This window comes from Pholcus phalangioides, unplaced genomic scaffold, assembly GCF_987345545.1.
Source record: "Pholcus phalangioides strain wild (caught in Gottingen) unplaced genomic scaffold, Ppha-v1.0 ptg000014l_1, whole genome shotgun sequence".
Lineage (NCBI taxonomy): Eukaryota > Metazoa > Arthropoda > Arachnida > Araneae > Pholcidae > Pholcus > Pholcus phalangioides.
Genome location: NW_028301607.1, coordinates 7,022,620 through 7,042,179, shown reverse-complemented (window position 1 = coordinate 7,042,179; position 19,560 = coordinate 7,022,620). Strand labels below are relative to the sequence as shown.

The following is a 19,560-nucleotide window of genomic DNA, read 5'->3' as shown; positions in this document are numbered from 1 at the left end:
ACTATTTGTTTTCAAATAAGTTGGGATTACATACAATATTATAATCTTAATATGGTTCCACATTACTTGTGCTCAAAGCTCTTGTTTTTTCCTGTATAAAATAATATACAGGGTGTCCTGTAAGTGCGAGCATGGCCTTTATCTCATCAATCGTCCGTCTTAAAGGAATGATTCCAATTTAAAAAATGCTCAATAGGCGTTCCAAAATTATCCTGCACCAGTTTTGAGAGTGAAAATACAGTGTGTAACAAAATAAAAAAATCTAAGTTTTTATATGATCCCATAGCTGCCAAGTCTCCCGAATTTTAGCTTCATCGCTTGACCTCCCGAAAAGTTATTAAATCTACCAAATTTTTATAAAAATCACAAAAATCCCTAATTGTCCCTAAAAATTCCCTACTTCATTAAAAAATCCCTGCTTATGAAAACAATCCCTAAGGAATTTCTTGTGGGGCATGAAGCCTTTTTTTTTCCCCCCTTTCGAAATTACGTCACACGTCGTAAATGGGGAAATTCTCTTTTTAAGGAAGTTTTACAAACCCTCTGATGGTGACAAGAAAGTTGTTTGTCTTATCGTGCAGGGAAATGGCTTAGCAGCCAATTGTCCTGGATAATAATCGAAGATTATAGCGACGTGCATATGGTCAAAATTTCTTTTGTTGAGGTTAAGTACATGCGATATAACAAAGCATGAATACTGATAAGCAAAAACATATTTAATCAATTTTAAAGATACTTATTCTGGTGAATTTCCTTTCATCAAACCTTCCAGAAGAGGGCTGACTTTTCCTTTTTGTACAAGTTGTGTTATGGACATAAACATCGGTCATGGAAAGACTGCCATCATCACTCGTGAAATGAAAAAAAAAACATCAAGCAAGTGTCACAAAAGTCAGTATTCTTCAAAAATTGACGGTGTTTTCATCTTCCGATGATTTTGGGGTCATTCGCGCAGAATGCAGCGTTTCTGATTGAACACAATATTTATTTTTACATCACTGAAGTTTTGGCCTCCAATTTCACTTGTTTTTTGCGTAGGAATTTTATTCCCAAGGGTTTAACTTCCATGTGTATAAAATCCCTATTTTAATTTGACTTCAGTTTTTGAGTAGGGATTTTATTCCCTGCACTTTAACTTTTATGTTTGGAAAATCCCTATTTTATTTGGAAAAATCCCTATTGTATTTATTAGGGAGTGGTTTTAGCATAAAATACAGGTTTGCGCGAAAATCTCCCGAATTTTCATTTTCAAAAGTTGGCAGCTATGTGATCCTGTCTTCTAGCTTTCAATCAGAAAGTTGTTGCCTTGTTTTTCTGATGCTAACAAAAAATTTTCATGTTTTGAAGTGCAATATTCAAATTCGAAAAACTGAAGCAATTTGGGGAAGAACTGTATTAAATGCAGGTAAAATGATTTTTCTGCATTTAACACTGTTCTTTCCCAAATATCCTATTTTTTGGTATCAAATAGCTTTGTGAATATTGCACTTGGAAACATAGAATGTTTTTGGTTGGCATCAGGAGAGACAAGGCAACAACTTCTTAATTTGAAGTTACAGCACAGGGGGACTGTATAAAACTTAAGATTTTTTATTTTGTTACACACTGGATTTTCACTCTCAAAACTGGTACAGGATAATTTCCGAACGCCTGTTGAGCATTTTTTAAATTGGAATCATTCCTCTAAGACGGACAGTTGATGTGAGATAAAGACTGTGTCTTTATATCCAATAATAAATTAAATGGGTTAATCACATCCAAATTTTCAAATTTTTCTGCATGCTCGGCTGTAATCTACCTAGACAAAGTTTCAATTGATCCTTTATATATGTGGTCTGAAGCCTAAAGGAATTCCTCTTTTGGTACTAGTCTGTTATATTGTGTAGTTATGGTCTTTTTTGATAAAATTTTTTCTCACTGTGTGTTGAAAATACAGTTGTCTGTTATAAAGAATACCTCTTCTAACAAGAATCTCACTGTAATGAATGATTTGCTAGAGATTGATAAAGAGCTAATGTTGCAAATAAAGAAAATATTTGGTAATAGTGTGTTTAAAATTAGAAAGTTTTTGTTATAACGTCAAAAAAATTCTAAGCGATGTGTTTTTCTTTATTTTTTTCTTTTTCTCCAAGAATGAAACTAAGGATGATATTTACTTTGCACATGCTTCTCTTAAACATTACTTTGATGTATTTCTAATAAAGAATGAACACAGAAAAGTCAGATTTCCACTTTCTATCGTAAGGGTAGAGAAGGCTTTTCTACTATATACACAGCATATGTGACGATTTTATTCAGATTTTTTTTATAAGTGACTGAATGACTACGGTCATTGCCACGGCTTATTTAACCAGAACTTAAAAGTTAGTCATTTAAAACAAATTGTGAAAAGGAAAGAGTCTCTACAGCCATAGAAGTGAGATTGGATGGCTAAATTGCTTTCATAATACAAAATTCTATGCAAAAACCTCTTACAATCCACTGCTGTGAGACCAAATTTATGACTGAAGCGAGACCAAATTTATGTTCATTCACTAATATAATTAGTACAAAAGATCTAGAAAAACATTGTAATACAGACAAAGCAACAATTTTCTACCTAACAGAGCAAAAAATTCAAATTTTATTATGATGTAAAATCTATTATAACGACAATTTTCCTTGTTATTGTGAGCTGTTATTATAACTGACTACTTCTGTATATTGTCCGAGCCATAATCATAAAGAGAGTCAAATGATCGGATTGTCCTGTCCACACAACTAGAGCAGCTTCATACAAGATAGTGAAAGTGTAGACCACAGCTGTTTATTAATATATCTTTAATGTACCAGCAGCAATTGTATCCTTGTAAGTCACAGCCTTGCATGTCCCATCACTTGTTATGCCATCTACATTATGTGAGGCCACAGAAAATTCCTTGAGCATGAGCCAGAGCACCAATAGTGTGAACCATCTTTTATAGGAAACTTTCCATTCTTCTTTTGACAGATATAAGTCATTAATGTACGGAGGACCCTTTTATGTTTTATATCCTGTATCTTATTACAATAATATGGTTTTCTTTTTGATCAGTAAGAATTTGATCTTCTGTTGGAAAATCTAGTCTTATTTTTTAAATGTGTTACATAAATTGAGAATTTTTCCTATTACTTTATACTTTATTGTGGCTATCTAGCAGTAGAAGTGGTTATCATGTCAACCCAGGTTCTGAATGTTCTGGGTCCAAATCCCAATAAGAAGCATAAGAACAAAGCTGTTTAATATTATCTTTAATGTAGGTTTGACACTAGTCCCTTTCTCAGTGAGAGTTTAATTAGCTCTCGTATGCATGAAATATATGGCCTTGATGCATTGAAATAATGATTCACATCTGAATAACTTGGTGTTTTCTCTGATTCACAATGCTCAAACAATTAACAATTCACTTTTATGTTTTACCAACAGTTCAATTTTAAGGCAATTCCAATGCGACACATCTGTTTGTGGTAAAGTTTATGATTTAAATATGTATGCGTTGTTTGAAAATTGATGTAGAAAATTTCACTGGCACAGTAGACTTCCAAATACCCAAGCCTTAGTTATTTTCAGGTTGCAAAGAAGATGAAATAACTTGCCTTGACGGCACTTGCATCAATGGCAGCAGGAGATGTGATGGCAAATTTGACTGCCTTGAGGGAACTGATGAAACTGACTGTGGTGAGTGATGTGCATGAGTAACATGTTGGCCAAGGGTCTACTCGTACAAATGCATGTCTCTCATTCATTTGTCAATGAATCTATGTGTTTTGAAATTGCATGTTGCATGATCGTTTGTTTACTTACTTAAAGGAAATGAAAACTTGTGTTGTGTGCACATTCACAGCTAGGGCAGTACAAGTGTTTCTAAATTTAGTCTCATTTTTTCAGGTTAGGGACATCTGTTTAAAAAAAATAAGATTTTCACATTTTAATTTGATATTTGAAAATGAATTTCTTCTTAATATTTTCTTGTGAACATCAGTATTGAATTCTTAGTAGTAACATAAATTTGATTAATAAGCTTGATCTTGTCACACTTATTTTAATTTTTACTACATATATATACAGAATACAGTCAGACTGTTTATAACAAACGTGAATATTACAAATTTTCACATAAAACAAAATTTTTCTCATGTCCCGTAAATTTCATCTTGCTTATCTATGCTATTTTTATTGTTTATAACTAACACTTTCAGCAAAGTACATCTATAATGAATTTTTGACAGATTTTCAAACTTGAGTGGTCACAAATTTCTTTGTAATAATTTTCTGATCCTTTTCTGTAAATTTACCTTTCTGTAACTGATAATATCTCCTTCCTTTCCACAGAAGACATTCTAGTAGGGCTGTTCTGGGTGCTGTAAAATCCCATTTTGCTTCACATTTTTTATGCTTTCCTGTGTTAAATCTCATTTTGCTTGTAAAAAATCCTATTACGAAGAATGGATTAGGGTTGTTTATTCCCAAGAGCCTGACCTCCAAAATACCTTCAGTGCAAAAACATTTTTCATTCTCTAACTACATTCAGATGTTAGCTGTGATGATTTTTTCATGTGAAAACCAATTTTGAGAATGTTCACATAAAGCCTTGTTCACACACATTGCTTCAAAAATTGTAGCTATACCAACTGACAGTCAAAATGGAAAAAAAGTAAGAATTTAAAAAAATTGGAATTATTTAGTTTTTTTTGCGAATGGTTCAAAGAAATTAGACAAAAAAAATTTCCAGTGTCTGAGCTTATAGTAAAATAATAGGCTTTTTGTGCATTTTGCATGCTTATTCAGCAAAAATAATTACAATGCAAACCGTTCCACTTCCACAATCATTTCAAGAAAAAAATAAAGAAGCAATGATTGACACATATTTTTTTTTATGTATTCAATTACGTAAGATTTTGCTACAATTTAAATTTAATGATTTAAATTTTTAATCTTTATTAAAATATATTATTTTTATCTATTCATTTTAAAGATTGCTCAGATTACAGAAAAATGTGTACCGTGCATGTAAAATGTTTTATCTTTCTTAAAGTCACAATTTTTAAAGTTGGTACGGATATAACAAAATCTGTGCGAACAAATAGATTCATTGTTTTTTTTACCTTGTTATAAGCAGGTCCAACTGTATCAATTCTAAAACCTAGTTTTTATAATTGCTATGCAATATAGTCTCTGTCTTGATTTAACTCTTGTAAACAGATTTCAAACTTATTTTCAGATTCATAGTAATGTTCTTTACATAGGTTGCCTATAAATAATCGTACGTTATTTTTTTTTCTCCAGTTTTTTGTGTAATGCCACAGTGGTAGTTGGCTAAAGTTGGTTTCTTCTAGTTCCCAACTTCGAGGCGTGAATATAAGCCGATCTCCCCCTTTAAAAGGTCTCGCCACAGGCAGCAACAGGCCTACAACAGTGCAATTATCAATCCTTGCACTTCACTCTTAATTAGGAAAATTTATAGCACATAACAAGCATTACACAGTAACAAACGTCACGTTAGGTTTCCAACATGCACATACACATTTCAACGTATCAGTTCGTTAGAAATTCTGCATGGGAATGTAGAAGTGGATGTATAGTTTAGTAGTAGTAGTAGTGTAATGCAATAAGATATGTATCAATAAAAGTACAGTAGTTAATTATAAAAAGTGTTCGTTATGTATCAAATATAAAACCACCTTCAACATAGGTTAAATTGAAAGAAAATTTATTTTATACTCTGCATTAATTTCAATTTTTCTGGCTAGTGATCAGTATGAGTCATGCAGCTCATTCATGTTTGCCCAAAAAAAAAACAACGATCAATGTTTAATTGCTCGCTTGAAAATGTGAAACTCATCAGATTAAAGTGAACGCCATTTATTATTATTACATTTTTTAACTGTCCATTATAAGTGAAGTCCTTGATAAGGACTGTTATTTTGAAGTTCTACTATATATGAATTGAGACCATCATACTCCTTTTCCCCAGCCTTTCAAGTCTATCTCCTCCTATGATAGAAAATGTCTTTGCATTCTTGGCATTATGTTCAACACTTGTCAAAGATCACATTTTTTCTGGAATGTTTTACATGTTCCTCTCTAGATAAAATAATTTAGTGAGAACAAGAAAAATAATCTGGTCCACCCATGATGCTTTTCATCATCAATCCATGATGTCCTATCATATTTGTATATACTTTCTTCAAGGGTATTGCAAACCTGAAATAAGTGTGGTGAGGATTCATAATGGGTTTTTTTTTTTCAATTAAATACAGTAGAGTGAAGGTAATCAAACTTAATTGGGACAGTAACTAATTTGAGCTATACTAAAAACTGGAAATATAAAGTCATGGTCCTTTTATAATTATTGTAAGTCAAATAATAAAATCCAAGAGACAAAACAAATTCAAATCTGGACAAAATTAGAAGCAGGGCACATACCACTCATTTTTTCACTTACAAATATGTAGTTCAATTTAAATAAGTGCACTCTTTTGTTACATTTATATTTATTGATTTATTCGCTCACAATAGACGGCAGCCCAATTACTGTGATGAACAAAAATAATGTGCAAGAGGAACAGAAATAAAAAAGAATCAATCAAAAAAAAACCATACAAACACAACATGCAAAAGATTGAAGAAAAAAAAAACTAAACATTAAAACACGCAAATATACGGAAACATAATACACGCAAATATAAACATGACCAGATTCATATACATGCTAGAAATCTACATTATTGTACATTATATATTTACATTATTGTACATTATATATTTACATTATTGTACATTATATATTTACATTATTGTACATTATATATTTACATTATTGTACATTATATATTTACATTATTGTACATTATATATTTACATTATTGTACATTATATATTTACATTATTGTACATTATATATTTACATTATTGTACATTATATATTTACATTATTGTACATTATATATTTACATTATTGTACATTATATATTTACATTATTGTACATTAAAAACGAAAAAGTGAGGAACCTCTTCATATATTTGTGCGATATAAAGGAATGTAGAATGATCAACAGTTTCTAAGTTTAATACGGGGAAGGGGAGGAATAAAAATGTAGGAGATAAACCTGCATGCCCATGACACAAAAGAAAATAGTCTGAAATGGCAGGAGAAGAGATAAAAATTCTAGGAATGACATTGGTGCCCCACAGTATCTTCTGTAAGGGGTGCTAGCCAGTGTAGCTGGAGGACAAGATGTTCACACCAGAGAAGAATGTGAATATTCTTAGCTACCTATGATCAAGCAGAACTTGTATCATCTGGGCTTTATGGTATTATTATTTGTAAAGATTGAGATTTTTGAATTGCATATACTGCGTGTGTGAGAGTTGACATAACTGGCATGATTTATCTTTCTTTTTTAATGGCATGTGCTTGAGACTTTACTTTTTTTGGTGAATTTTTATTTACTCACTAATCTGAATGATTTGTTGTATTTAAAGTAAAAAAAAAATCATGGCATATATGAAGTAGACATTTTTAAAAATATTTTTTCATAGAGTGCAATACTGGAGAATTTAGATGCTCGGACGGTGTATGTATAAACGAAAGAAGACGCTGCGATGGTTATCCTGACTGTAGAGACAGATCTGATGAAACTGGTTGCGGTATGTAATAAAATCAGTTTGAACTTTTTTCTCATTTAAATTAAATTTTACAAAAACATTAAATAATTATAAGAGTTGATAGAGTAAAATTATTTAACAAAATCTTAAAAATTTCTCTCTCCAAAGTTTTGGATATTGTTCATGAATTATTATTTGCGTTTATCCAAATTGTCTGAGGCTATCTTTTTAAAACTCATGAAGATGTAAATTTCATGGTACTTTCAACGTTCAATTTTTTGAACTAATACCCTGGTTTACAAAGGGTATGCCATTTCTTTGAGCATACATTACAACCTTTTGATTTTGATAATTTTTAGAATCTGTACAAGTTCATAAATGATAGTGTCAGCTGTAAATTATTAATCCTTGAAACCTTTCTTAGCAATACATTTCATGAATCATCAGTTAAATAATGTTGGAAAATCGATTAATGAAAGTATATACTTATGAAAAAATATACATTTGACATTATATGTATAATATGTATCTTGTATTTTTCTCAGATCAATGTTCCCAAGGAATGTTCCGTTGTTCAGATGGTACTTGCATTGATGAGCGAAGACGCTGTGATACAAGGCGGGATTGCTTTGACAATTCAGATGAAGAGAACTGTGGTAAGGATTCTGCAGCGAGAAAGAGCAAGACTGTCTTTCCAGTAAAATATCATCTGGGGAAAATTTTACAGAAATGCTAGTTTTTGATCATTTCTTGGGTTACTAATTCACATTTGTAAAAAATTTTCATTACCAGTTATTTTCACTTGCTCCTCTATAGATTGCTAAGTTCAAGTTTCTGAGGCTCAAGGTACTTCTTAAGCAGCTTTATTTCTTTGTACTTTCAGCTTGGTAGTCAATCCATGTTACATTTAACTACTAAGCAAAAGATTATTTTTTTATTTTGTGCACTTGCAAAGGGTCCTACAAACTAGACTAGGGTCAAAAAGCTTCCAGGACGATTTGGATACTCTAAAGATGATTCCTCATAAGCATAATGTAATTAATAATTCCTGCTTAAGTTCAAGCCTAATTTTAAAACTTTTGTTTTCCAAACTTGTAGTGTTTTTGTTTTTTTTTTTCCTTGCACGAATCTTTTTAGTTCAGTTTTGCATGTTCATTCTGCATGTTATTAGTTTCTCTGACTTGTGTACATTATATGTTAATCCAATAACAGAACCCAAGACTTGTCAACAAAATGAATTCCGATGCAACAACGGCCAATGTATAGAAAGTGTATTGAGATGTGACAGAAAATATGATTGTCCAGATGGATCTGATGAATTTAATTGTGGTATGTAGAAATATATTGGAGAGTAAAGGGATGGCCCTTAAAAGTAATAATGCATTAACAGACATTCACACAATGTCTTTACTATTTTGTATAATTGGTCTTGGTATAAATGTATAAAATATTATAAATAGTTAATTATACATATATATAAATTTGGTACTAATATTAGTAACGTTTTTGTAAACTTTTGTGTTCACAAAAATTAAATTATCATTCAATTCAAGGAATGATTGTTCTGAGAGAGTAGCTCTATTGATATGAGCGTTTAGAATGAAAGATTCCTCTATTAAATGATTATCACTATGAGTTATGTTAAAGCTTAATATATAGGGTGCATCGGGAAGTTGTTTCAACCTAAAATAACTTCTTAACAGAAAGCAGCTATGCAACTTTGGCTATACTTATTTTACTATGCCGTTCTCAATTAGATGAAACAAACAACAGCATTTAAAAATAATTTGGGTGAGGATATAAAAAATTTATGATTTCAGTCACTCATATAATATATTTCTGTGCATTTTTATGCTAATGCCAATAAGTAAATTTCGTTCATTATAATGTAGCAAAAGGCAAATTCTAGCAATTGAAATATTTTTAGTTTGGCGAGTTGATAAAAGTTTCTTGCATCTGAAAGTATGTTATTTTAGTACTTTATCATCTAAGTTATGTGATGTAGTTCTCTTTGTTAGTAAATCACTTCAAGTCAAAAACACTTGACTGTACACCCTGCATAATGTTCAGTTTGTGATTTGTTTTTTGTTGGTCTAATTTACTTATGTATTGAACAATTAGTATGAAAACCATCTCTGGATTTTATTTAAATGATATGTTATTAATCTTACACACTGTCAGGTTTAATAAGGTGGTGAGATTTTAGAAGTAGTATATGACATTTTATTCGAAATGCCAAAGTACAAGGATTTTAATTATTACAGTGAATTACTGTTTTTACAAAGACCACAACTGGCAAAACATATAATAAGGTGGCTTAAAATAAATGTCCATAAAAAAAGTATGGATGGACAGATAGATATAAAGGATGTCCATTAAATTTGGAAGTAGTTAAAAAAATTGAAGGAATCTGTATATTTGAATGGGAAAGGGTAATTCTCATGAAGGGGGGATTTTTTTGACACAGAAAAAAAATCAGTTCAGTTTTTTGTCACTTGAGGGGGCTGCATGAAAGTCTGGTCTGAGTGATTGGACCTAAGCCTTTCTTCAATCTCATCTGTGTCTGAAATATTTGTAAAGCTTCAGCCCGGGATTCGGGGCTGAAGTGAACAACTTCATGAATAGTGCTTTATCCACCAATATTGATGCCACAAAGGAAACCTTATGTAAGCACCAGTGGCAGAAAAATTTAGAAATGAGCAACTGCACTACTACTTAACTCTACATGCATCTCACATACATTCCTCTGAGAAATTTATAACGAATCGGTCCACACCAGAATGTTGTCAGAGTTGTGCCTGTTTTGTGTTCTGGCTGGTACTACCATCTGTCTTTTTATATTTTGAAGTGAAGATGGGAAGTGCTTGAATTTTCACGTTATTAGGAATGAGCTTTTAATCGTACGCTATGCATTTTATAAGGACTCTGTGTATTTCCAGTGATTTGCTTTCATGCAGTTGCTTCTATTAACAAAATTTTTTTTGTCGAAAAGTTGTTTTGACTAAAAAATAAACTACATTCAAACTGTTTGTTGAAACTGCATTCAGATATACCTATTCCTCAGATTTGTAAAATATTTACGGATTTATGGGACACCCTTTATCTAAAATATAGAAACCAAAAATAAGAGCAATTATCACCTTTCAAATGTGAGAAAAGTTCTACAGTATACATATCTCTAAATTAGGATTATCAACTTGCAATTTCCAGAGTTATTTATAAATAAGAGAAACGAATCTAAAAGATTAGAATAAATTGTAACTGATTATAGAAAAAGATGCAAACCTACAAACCGAGTAGTTTTTCATTATTCATTTTTTCCATGAACAGAATGTTAGCTCGCTTTGCAACTCCATTTTGTGTTGAAAGGCTGCTTTTTTGTGCATATTTATGATAGTCATGCTCTTTATTTGCTGTAGTTATTCATAACATTTGTACTAAAACATACTAAAACGCACTCTTCATAGCTATTTATTTGACACTTTTTTTTTTGTGTGAAGTTTTTGCGCTATTAATCTTTTTTATATTGGCCTTTTATTTTGATAATTTTTTCTCTGAGTTTGCCCTGTCTCGCTCAGTTCCAGAATCTTGCCAAAATGACGAATTCCGCTGTAACAATGGTCAATGCATTGAGAAAGCACATCGTTGTGATAGGCAATTCCATTGTGATGATCGTTCAGATGAAATTGATTGTGGTAGGTTCTTTTGCAAGAGAAAATATGATACCTAGCAGTTATATCGGAAGGCTTTGAAAATAGATTTTCTTGTTATTAGTATGAAATGATTTATAGATTAATTTTTAGAAATACCATGTTAAATCATATGTATAATAGATGAGCTAATATTCAATTCAAGCCCAATTCATTCCACTCATCATCCGGGAAGATTTAACACAGCTTATCAACTGAAAATTAATTTCAACATGAAGCGATGCTCTAAAAGTGTATAAAATATCTTGGTAATATTTTCCTCTGATTTGATATAGCTGCAATTAAAAAATTACTCAGCAGCAGCTAGGTAATTCAGTTAAATATATTGAAATAATTAATTTCTGATAATGAATTGCAGAGTATATGTATGGGCAAGATTTTTTTATTCACTGGGAAACTATTCCCCCCCCCCCCCCGGAATACATTTTTTTTTTAAGCTTTCACACATTATAAGTCCTGAAACATTACACTAATGCCAGAGCACCATAACATTTCGCAGTAGTTATAGTGTGCTTAACCTTTTTTGCTTCTGCTTGAATTTTCTTACCAATCAATGGCAGTTATCAAAAGTTTATATCAATATCCATTTTGCGAAAATAATTTATGAAATAATTCAGTTATTTTAAACAAAAATAGCTCTTCTTATCAATTTTTTTAAGTTAAAGATGAAAATAATCCTGGCCTTAATTTGTCAATATCACTATATTTCTTGGAATGATCATTGCGTTTCTCATATTTTTGGAACCATGATTTCAGAGGCTCAGAGTATTACTATGCAGGTTATACAGTGTCATACCTCGGCTAACAAAGTCGAATCACATTTTTTAGCTGAAATCTAATTTCAAATAGGTTTCTATGAAGAATCATTTTATTTGTTCCAGGTATTGTGCCCAAAATTTAAAGATCTATAAAACATTCAGAAGCACTATAAAAAAAGATAGAAACTAACCATAAGTCTGAATGAACAGTTTAAAAATTAGATAATTGAAATTTCACAAGGACACGTGACTCAGAAGATCTTTTATTAGACGTAATACATGATATGATTGTTGGTCTCTGCGGCACATCTCAGTTGGTTTCTAGGTTCCCTCCCCAACTATATGATATGTTGGTCATCTCAGACTTGCAGATTTGCCAGTAAACTGGCCAATCAATCTCTTTTTCCTCCTCCTTTCAAAAGTCTGGAGCTAATAAAGTAAATTTTCCTGATAAAATTTTTTATTAATGCAATGTGAAACCGACTTCATCATACAAATACAAGGCCGCAACACGCAAAATGCCCAATGAGGTGGCAGAAAAAAAGATGCCCATAACAAATATTGATGCCATATATATCTAAAATATACAGCAGCCCTATTAAAAATGCAGTCATAAGAACTAAAGACTGTTTAAGAGAACTAGAACAGAACTTTTTAAGTTATCCTCCTCCACTACAACCCCCAGAGCAAAATATACCGAAATCTGAAAGAATTTTTAAAAAAGTGTAGAAAACACTATTATGAGGATTTTTACTACAGAACATTTCCACTCACGGCTAAGGGCTCATTGCAGAAGTATTGTGTAGGAAATTTGAGTATTCGAAACGGAAATTAAAAATCAGTATGGGAGTTCTATTGATTCTATTCTTATCATGCTCTTTACTGTGTTTTTAAATCATCAACAAAAAAATTATAATTGAAAAAATTACAAATTTGTTTTCAAATGAAAATAATTAGAATGAAAATTGGCATGTCATCATATGCCGTCTTAGCCAGATGACTGGTTTACACAATGTTCTTGAATTTACAGACTGTTCCATTTGGTGCTAAAAATATCTTGCACTGAAAACATTCAAATCTAAACTCTCTTCATGAATTTTCTTTGAGCTCAATCTTTCATTTCACATGAAATGATGTAAAACTTTTCTAAAAGAGAAGTGAAGGTACATCTAGAAAGAGATTATGAGGTAGAAATAAATTAAAAGTATTTAAAGAGACAGTAATTCTCTGATTACGATTGGCATAAAATTTCAGCAGATAATGTGGCTGTGTTAGGTTAATGTGCATATCCATTCAGCAATAATGTTCATTAGCTGAATCTATATTCATTAGCGAGAGTTAGAATGCAAAAACAAAGCTTTGTTGGCCGATTTATCACTATACGTATTACATAAGGTTTTGTTTTCCTTAGAAAATCAGTATGATTTGACTCTGTTATACCTCAGGTGTCAGGGAACAAAATAGCAAAAATACCCTAGAGACTATCTGAATGAGTATTCAGTTTGTAGATATGTATTTAGGTATTAGATAATAGTTTGTTTTTATCTCAATTTTAATTTATAGCATGATTGTCTTTTTTTGAAATTATTTACTCAATTTATGTTTACTTTGTTATTGCGATATATTTGTTTTCTTTCTTCTGCTACTTGTGCCATAGTTTTGCATGTTTTGTAGATTTTTTGAATTTTGTATTTGTTGTTTTTTTTATGATCAGCGCCGGCAGCTTGTAGGTCTGATCAGTTCCAATGTACTGATGGTCAATGCATTGAGCTAACTCAAAAATGTGATAGGAAATATGATTGTAGAGATGGATCCGATGAATTGTCTTGTGGTATGGGTTTAAAATCTCAGCTTAACTAAATATTTGATTCATTTGATTTGAAAAAAAATTAACAATATATTCTTATTAAATGTGTTTCGGTTTGGCGATTTTTTTTTTTTTTTCTTGTCAGTGATAGTGTGCAACATTAAAGTACTTACCAGTTTTGAAAGTACAGTAGAGCATCGATTATTCGAATACAGATCAACTGAATTGGTTAATTGAAAGCATTCCAGTTGGTAAATTCAAAGAAATTTTTGGACTTTTCCTAAATTGTAGGCCTACTTCAATGGCTATTTTCTGAATTTGTCAAATTAGGTTAGTCAGTTTTCTGTGCTATTTTTAAGACGTGATACAAAATATGTGCAGTTTTGTGTTTAATATCTTTTTTTTTAATAGTTTAATAGTTTCTTTGTTTCATAATTGCTCCTGTGACATAGGCACAATTTTTTTTCATGAGTGATTGGTTATCATAAAAATCAGTTATCCCAACACTTCCAGTCCCCAATTGTTTCGGATAATCGATGCTCTACTGTAATGTTTTTTTTTCCCATATTGTTTGTTATTTTTCTTTGCATTAATTCTCATATATCAAAAAAATAATCTAACACAAATGCTTAATAGTAATTGATTGAATTTAATTAAAATATTCGAAAATATTTTTAATAGAATAGTTACACAATCAGGGTTCATTTATATATATATATCACAAATTTATTTTCTAAATAGCACGTGATATTTTCAATATTTTTAGTCGAAAATGGTTTGATATTTTCATGAGTACATGAATTTTTCAATCATAAATTAGTTTATCTGTAAACAAATTAATAAACAGATTTGTTCAGCAATAAAAATATACAGTCAAGAATGATCTGACAGTTTCAGTTGAAACTGGTTTTCAAATTTTTGAGAACGATCTGATATTTTCAATTAACAAAGGCCTGATATTTTTAAAAGTCAGAATGGTCTGATACTTTCAGTTGAAAAAGGGTTTGATATTTTCATTAAAAATCATTCAATATTTTCAATCCTGAATGGTTTGATATCTTTAGTCTCATATTTTTAGTCAAGACGTCTGATATTTTCATTCTAGAATGGGCTGATATTTTCATTCAGATGGAAATGTGCGGATATTGTTAGTTTCATATTTTTAGTCAAGAATGATTTGATATTTTCAATCGAGAATGGGTGTGATATTTTCATTCAAGATTGGTCTATTCTCAGTCACGAAAAGTATAGGATATTTTTAAGAATATTATATTTACAGAAACCTGCTTCTTCAGTTAAATATGAAAAAAGTATTTAAAATATCTTATTAATAAACATCAAATAGAAATATTGATGTCAAATTGGAAACATTCTGAATTTCAGTTTACATCTTTCGTGAAGACATTTATAATCAGCAATAGCTTGACTATTGTATCGAAAATATCAGGTTACAATTTTCATATTGGATACAAAAAATTATGTTAAAAACTTGATCATTAAAAAGTATCAGAAAAAGGTTTTTAGGTTAAGGATATATTCTAACTATCAGTTTACATCACACCTGGAAACGTTATAATTAATATATTGATTATAATATATAGAGATATGACTATTTTACTGAATATATAGAAGGTATAGATTGACTATTCTATTGAAAATATCAAATACGTTTCAAAATGTTGGATATTTTTGATATTTTCAAAAATATCTCAATATTTATGAACCCTTGTTACAAGACATTTTTTCCATGCTTTTAAAGTATAATGATAAAATGTTGCAAAATTTAAATGTTTCCCTCAAAAATGTTGTGCCTAAATACTTTTCATTAATTCAAAAGCCTTTTAATTTTTAACAGACTTTACTTTTAGCAATTATTTGTGGAATTTAATCTTCTCCCTTTCCATGTTAGTTGCATTAGCATGCATTAAAACAAAATGTATATAATTTCGAGAGATCATTTTATTACTTCAGTTTGCTTGTTTTATTTTTTTATTTTTTCTAGTTTGCTTCATTTTTTTTTCTTTCATAATTAGATAGTTTTATCTGTGTTTAGTTGCATGTACGTCATCCCAGTTTCGTTGTAAGGATGGACAATGCATTGACAGGGCCCTTAGATGTAATAGGAAATTTGATTGTAGAGACAGGTCTGATGAAGCAGATTGTGGTGGTATGTTCTACTATTTTCAGCTCTAAACTCAATCACATTTCTTTTCCCATTGTAAAAGAGTTCAGAAATGATCCCCCTCTCTTTTCTTTTAAATCTGTCTGGTTCATAAACTTGATCAAAATAATTTTACTGGAATTAAGTATTTAGATGTGTGTAAGCAAAGATGCTATATTTTCACTCATCTTATATCTTATTAAATTCATTAAAAAATAATTAATTCAAATATTTGTTTCCCATGTCTCTTGGATGTTGTATTGTTTACAGAAAAGATATACCAAATACATATTTTCCATTATAAAAGATTCAAGTAAAACTTTATTTCCTTAATTATTAAGTGTTTCATGAATTCAATATCTATTTGATTACAAATGCCCATATTAATGAAAATAGTGCATCCCACTTAAAAATTTTATACTATTTCAGTGTATTCAATCGTATCTTTTTTTTTAAGCTGGTACAGGTATAACATATATTTTCACTGCTTCCTTCGAATGTATTATAGTAGGTGTGTGTGTTTTTGACTGTTTTTTGGTGTCTGGCTTGATATTTGTTTTTTCTGCTAATCTAAAGCTATCTGTTTTATAAGTTGAAAATAATTGTGATGAATATTGATGTCAAAACAGCTGCTATGGTGGTCAAGTGATCATAGTGGCATTTCTATCACAAAGACCCAGGTTCGAACCCACCAGCGTCTCACTGGTGGTCAGCGGAAATTGGTTTTCTGTGGTTCCTAATTTCGAGACAAGAATGTTAGGCGATCTCTCCATTAAAAAGTCTCACCACAGAGAGCAGCAGGCCTACGATGGTACAAATATTAAATCATGACACTTCACTTATAATTTGAAATATAGGTGGCAGCACTGAAGATCAGAAACGCACTATAAACACTCAGATTGTTAGGCACCTACACACTTATTTCCAGACTCTGTCATGAAGCTGGGCTGGAAGAGATCTCAGCAATGGAATAAGTTTGGTGGCAGAGTTGTGCTGTTCATTTATTTATGATGTCGAAAACAAGTTTCTATGAGAAACAACATTTTTCTTTATAAACCAGTTACAGTTTTCCTTATATGTCCTACAATATTTTTGAAACCTGGTAAATGTGAAAAATATTTTACACTCATTTACATTTTCAGTAATTGCAGTAATATGAATGTCTACACATCTGTAGGGTAAACACTCTGCTTTAGTAACTTTTTTTTTTTGTGCACCTCTAGCACGTTGTGAACCAGGAGATTTCCAATGTGATGACGGGGGTTGTATTGATTCCAGACTTCGTTGTGATGGACGAAATGATTGTTCAGATAGATCAGATGAAAGAGATTGCGGTAACAAATATTTTTTACATTGTTTTGAATTTTAAAAATTTTCTGTAATACTTAAAGTCAGATGAATTTGTTTAGTACTCCTTGTTTCTTGACTTTAAAAAAAATTTTTAATGTTTACGCTCTATATGACGACTCCACATTATAATGATCATCCCATTACAATGACCGGTAAGAAAGTTGTAAGAAAGTCCCAAATGATTTCACATGCCATATGTGTTTTTGATATACTATTCATTTTTGATGGGACAATGGAGGTTGTTATAATGACTGTAATATTATGTCATTATAAGATAATGCTGTTAATATTGTCATTTGTATACCACATTTCGTGTGTGACTAAATATCCTAATTTTGATGAATGGTAGCTTCCTTTCAAAACTATTTTGATAATTTTTGCTTACTTTTAAAATATTTTTCACATTTCTACTTCTGATCAATCTGTTATTTTCTATTAGATTTTGTAATAAAAATCTAATAAAAAATACTAGAATTGGATTGATTAAAAGTAGGAATGTAAATTTTAGATGCAACTCCTACAGTATCATCTGCAGCAACCCAATGTGCAAATGAAGATCCAAGAATTATATTTTGCTTGAGTGGATCTAAAATTGTGTATCATTCTTAGAAATATGTTTTCTCTTGTAGGTTGTTCCCCATTCCAATTCCAATGCAACAGCGGGGAATGTCTGGATACAAGATTGCGTTGTAATAACTTTCCAGATTGCCAAGATGCGTCAGACGAAACAGACTGTCGTATGTTCATTTTATTATACCTTTTGTTACATTTTTGACTGTCTTATGACTGAGTTTATATTTATAGGACAAATAATTATTGTTGATAAGTGCAACTTTCTTCAAATTAAATTTCTTTATTTTTTGATTTGCAAAAATCTTGAAATTATTAGAGGAAAATAGGGATTTTTTTTTAATAATATGTCTTATGTAAGTTGGTTGAATGTACATAAATGCCGCCTGCTTCAAAATGAGTCTATTTTCTGTGAATCACTTCTTTTCTGTTCTAACTTCCTGCTTGCTTCTGAATTGTTCTATAACTTTTGAGCTTACTTACTCTTTGTTGTTCTCTAAATTAATTTTCACAATGCATGCTAACAATGCAGAAGAATGTGCTGCAGAAGAGTTTCAATGCAATGATGGAAAGTGCATTGATGATACTTTTCGATGTGATGGTTTATATGATTGTGCTGATTACTCAGATGAACAGAGCTGTGGTAAATATTTTTAAATTAATTGTTTCACTCAATATCTGTTTGTTGTTGTATTTGAGAAAATATTTGAATGCATTCTATAGGTATATATTCATAAACTAAAAAGATAGCTTTAGTGTTTTGATCGATAAATTAAAGATTAAATTTCTATATAAAACCTCTTTAGTTTCATAGGAGAACTATGTTTTCTAGTATTATATGGGTCATTCTCACGAAATTGGCCTAAATTGTGTCCCCAGCAGTTTACATTACATATATTGGACACAGAAATTTTTTTTTCGCCATTTTCAATTTATATTCCAGTTTCTGAAAAGTCGCCACTGTTTTTAATTTTTTCATCAATCTATTTTTAAAGTTTGCTTAAACGAATTTTCATTTGTTAGGGAAATGTCCTCCTGACTGTCCCCAGCCCATTTTCCAAATTTTCAAATGATAATTTTCTATCCTTACACAAAAATATATATATTTTTTTCAATACTTCATATTTCTAGAATTGGTATACTTTCGTATTTCATCTTTTTCATAATTTTAAATATTTTTTATTAATAGTTTATAGCCAAATGAAAATTTTCTCCAGCTTTTTTTTTCCATTCGTGACATTTGGAAAATATTGATTCAAATCCTAGACCAGTTGCCACCTATCAAATTTTGCATTGAGAATGTTAAGAATGTAGCTATTACTTGAACATCTTTTAAATCAATTAGAATTGTAAATTAATTCATAAATTATGTTTATTCAAGAAAAAAGAGGCGAGTGTCTATTAAATGTTTTACTCCTGGCTTCTTTTTTGTGATAAATATATAATTGATGATTATTTCTTACTTCACTGCAGGTTTACGTTCATTTCTGAAAAGCACATGTTTTCAACATGCTTAGTTTTTATTAGTGTTGCAAAACACATAAAAATGTCTTTCTCCTGGCATTAGGTAACCAGAT

At 30.6% G+C, this 19,560-nt stretch overlaps 1 protein-coding gene across 20 annotated transcripts in view; it reads left to right on the top strand.

The window, feature by feature from the left end:
* trol (terribly reduced optic lobes) overlaps nucleotides 1–19,560 on the top strand; it is a 328,483-nt gene that overhangs the window by 239,453 nt on the left and 69,470 nt on the right. For 14 of the 20 annotated variants that reach the window (XM_089241641.1, XM_089241648.1, XM_089241634.1 and 11 more), the window contains 10 exons: nucleotides 3,590–3,697; nucleotides 7,562–7,669; nucleotides 8,173–8,283; nucleotides 8,840–8,956; nucleotides 11,206–11,322; nucleotides 13,810–13,926; nucleotides 15,956–16,069; nucleotides 17,287–17,397; nucleotides 18,043–18,150; nucleotides 18,516–18,626. In XM_089241641.1, the coding sequence (XP_089097767.1) occupies nucleotides 3,590–3,697; nucleotides 7,562–7,669; nucleotides 8,173–8,283; nucleotides 8,840–8,956; nucleotides 11,206–11,322; nucleotides 13,810–13,926; nucleotides 15,956–16,069; nucleotides 17,287–17,397; nucleotides 18,043–18,150; nucleotides 18,516–18,626 (1,122 nt within the window). The remainder of the gene's footprint in view (nucleotides 1–3,589; nucleotides 3,698–7,561; nucleotides 7,670–8,172; nucleotides 8,284–8,839; nucleotides 8,957–11,205; nucleotides 11,323–13,809; nucleotides 13,927–15,955; nucleotides 16,070–17,286; nucleotides 17,398–18,042; nucleotides 18,151–18,515; nucleotides 18,627–19,560) is intronic. The other 6 variants (XM_089241638.1, XM_089241640.1, XM_089241639.1 and 3 more) reach the window with 6 other exon arrangements.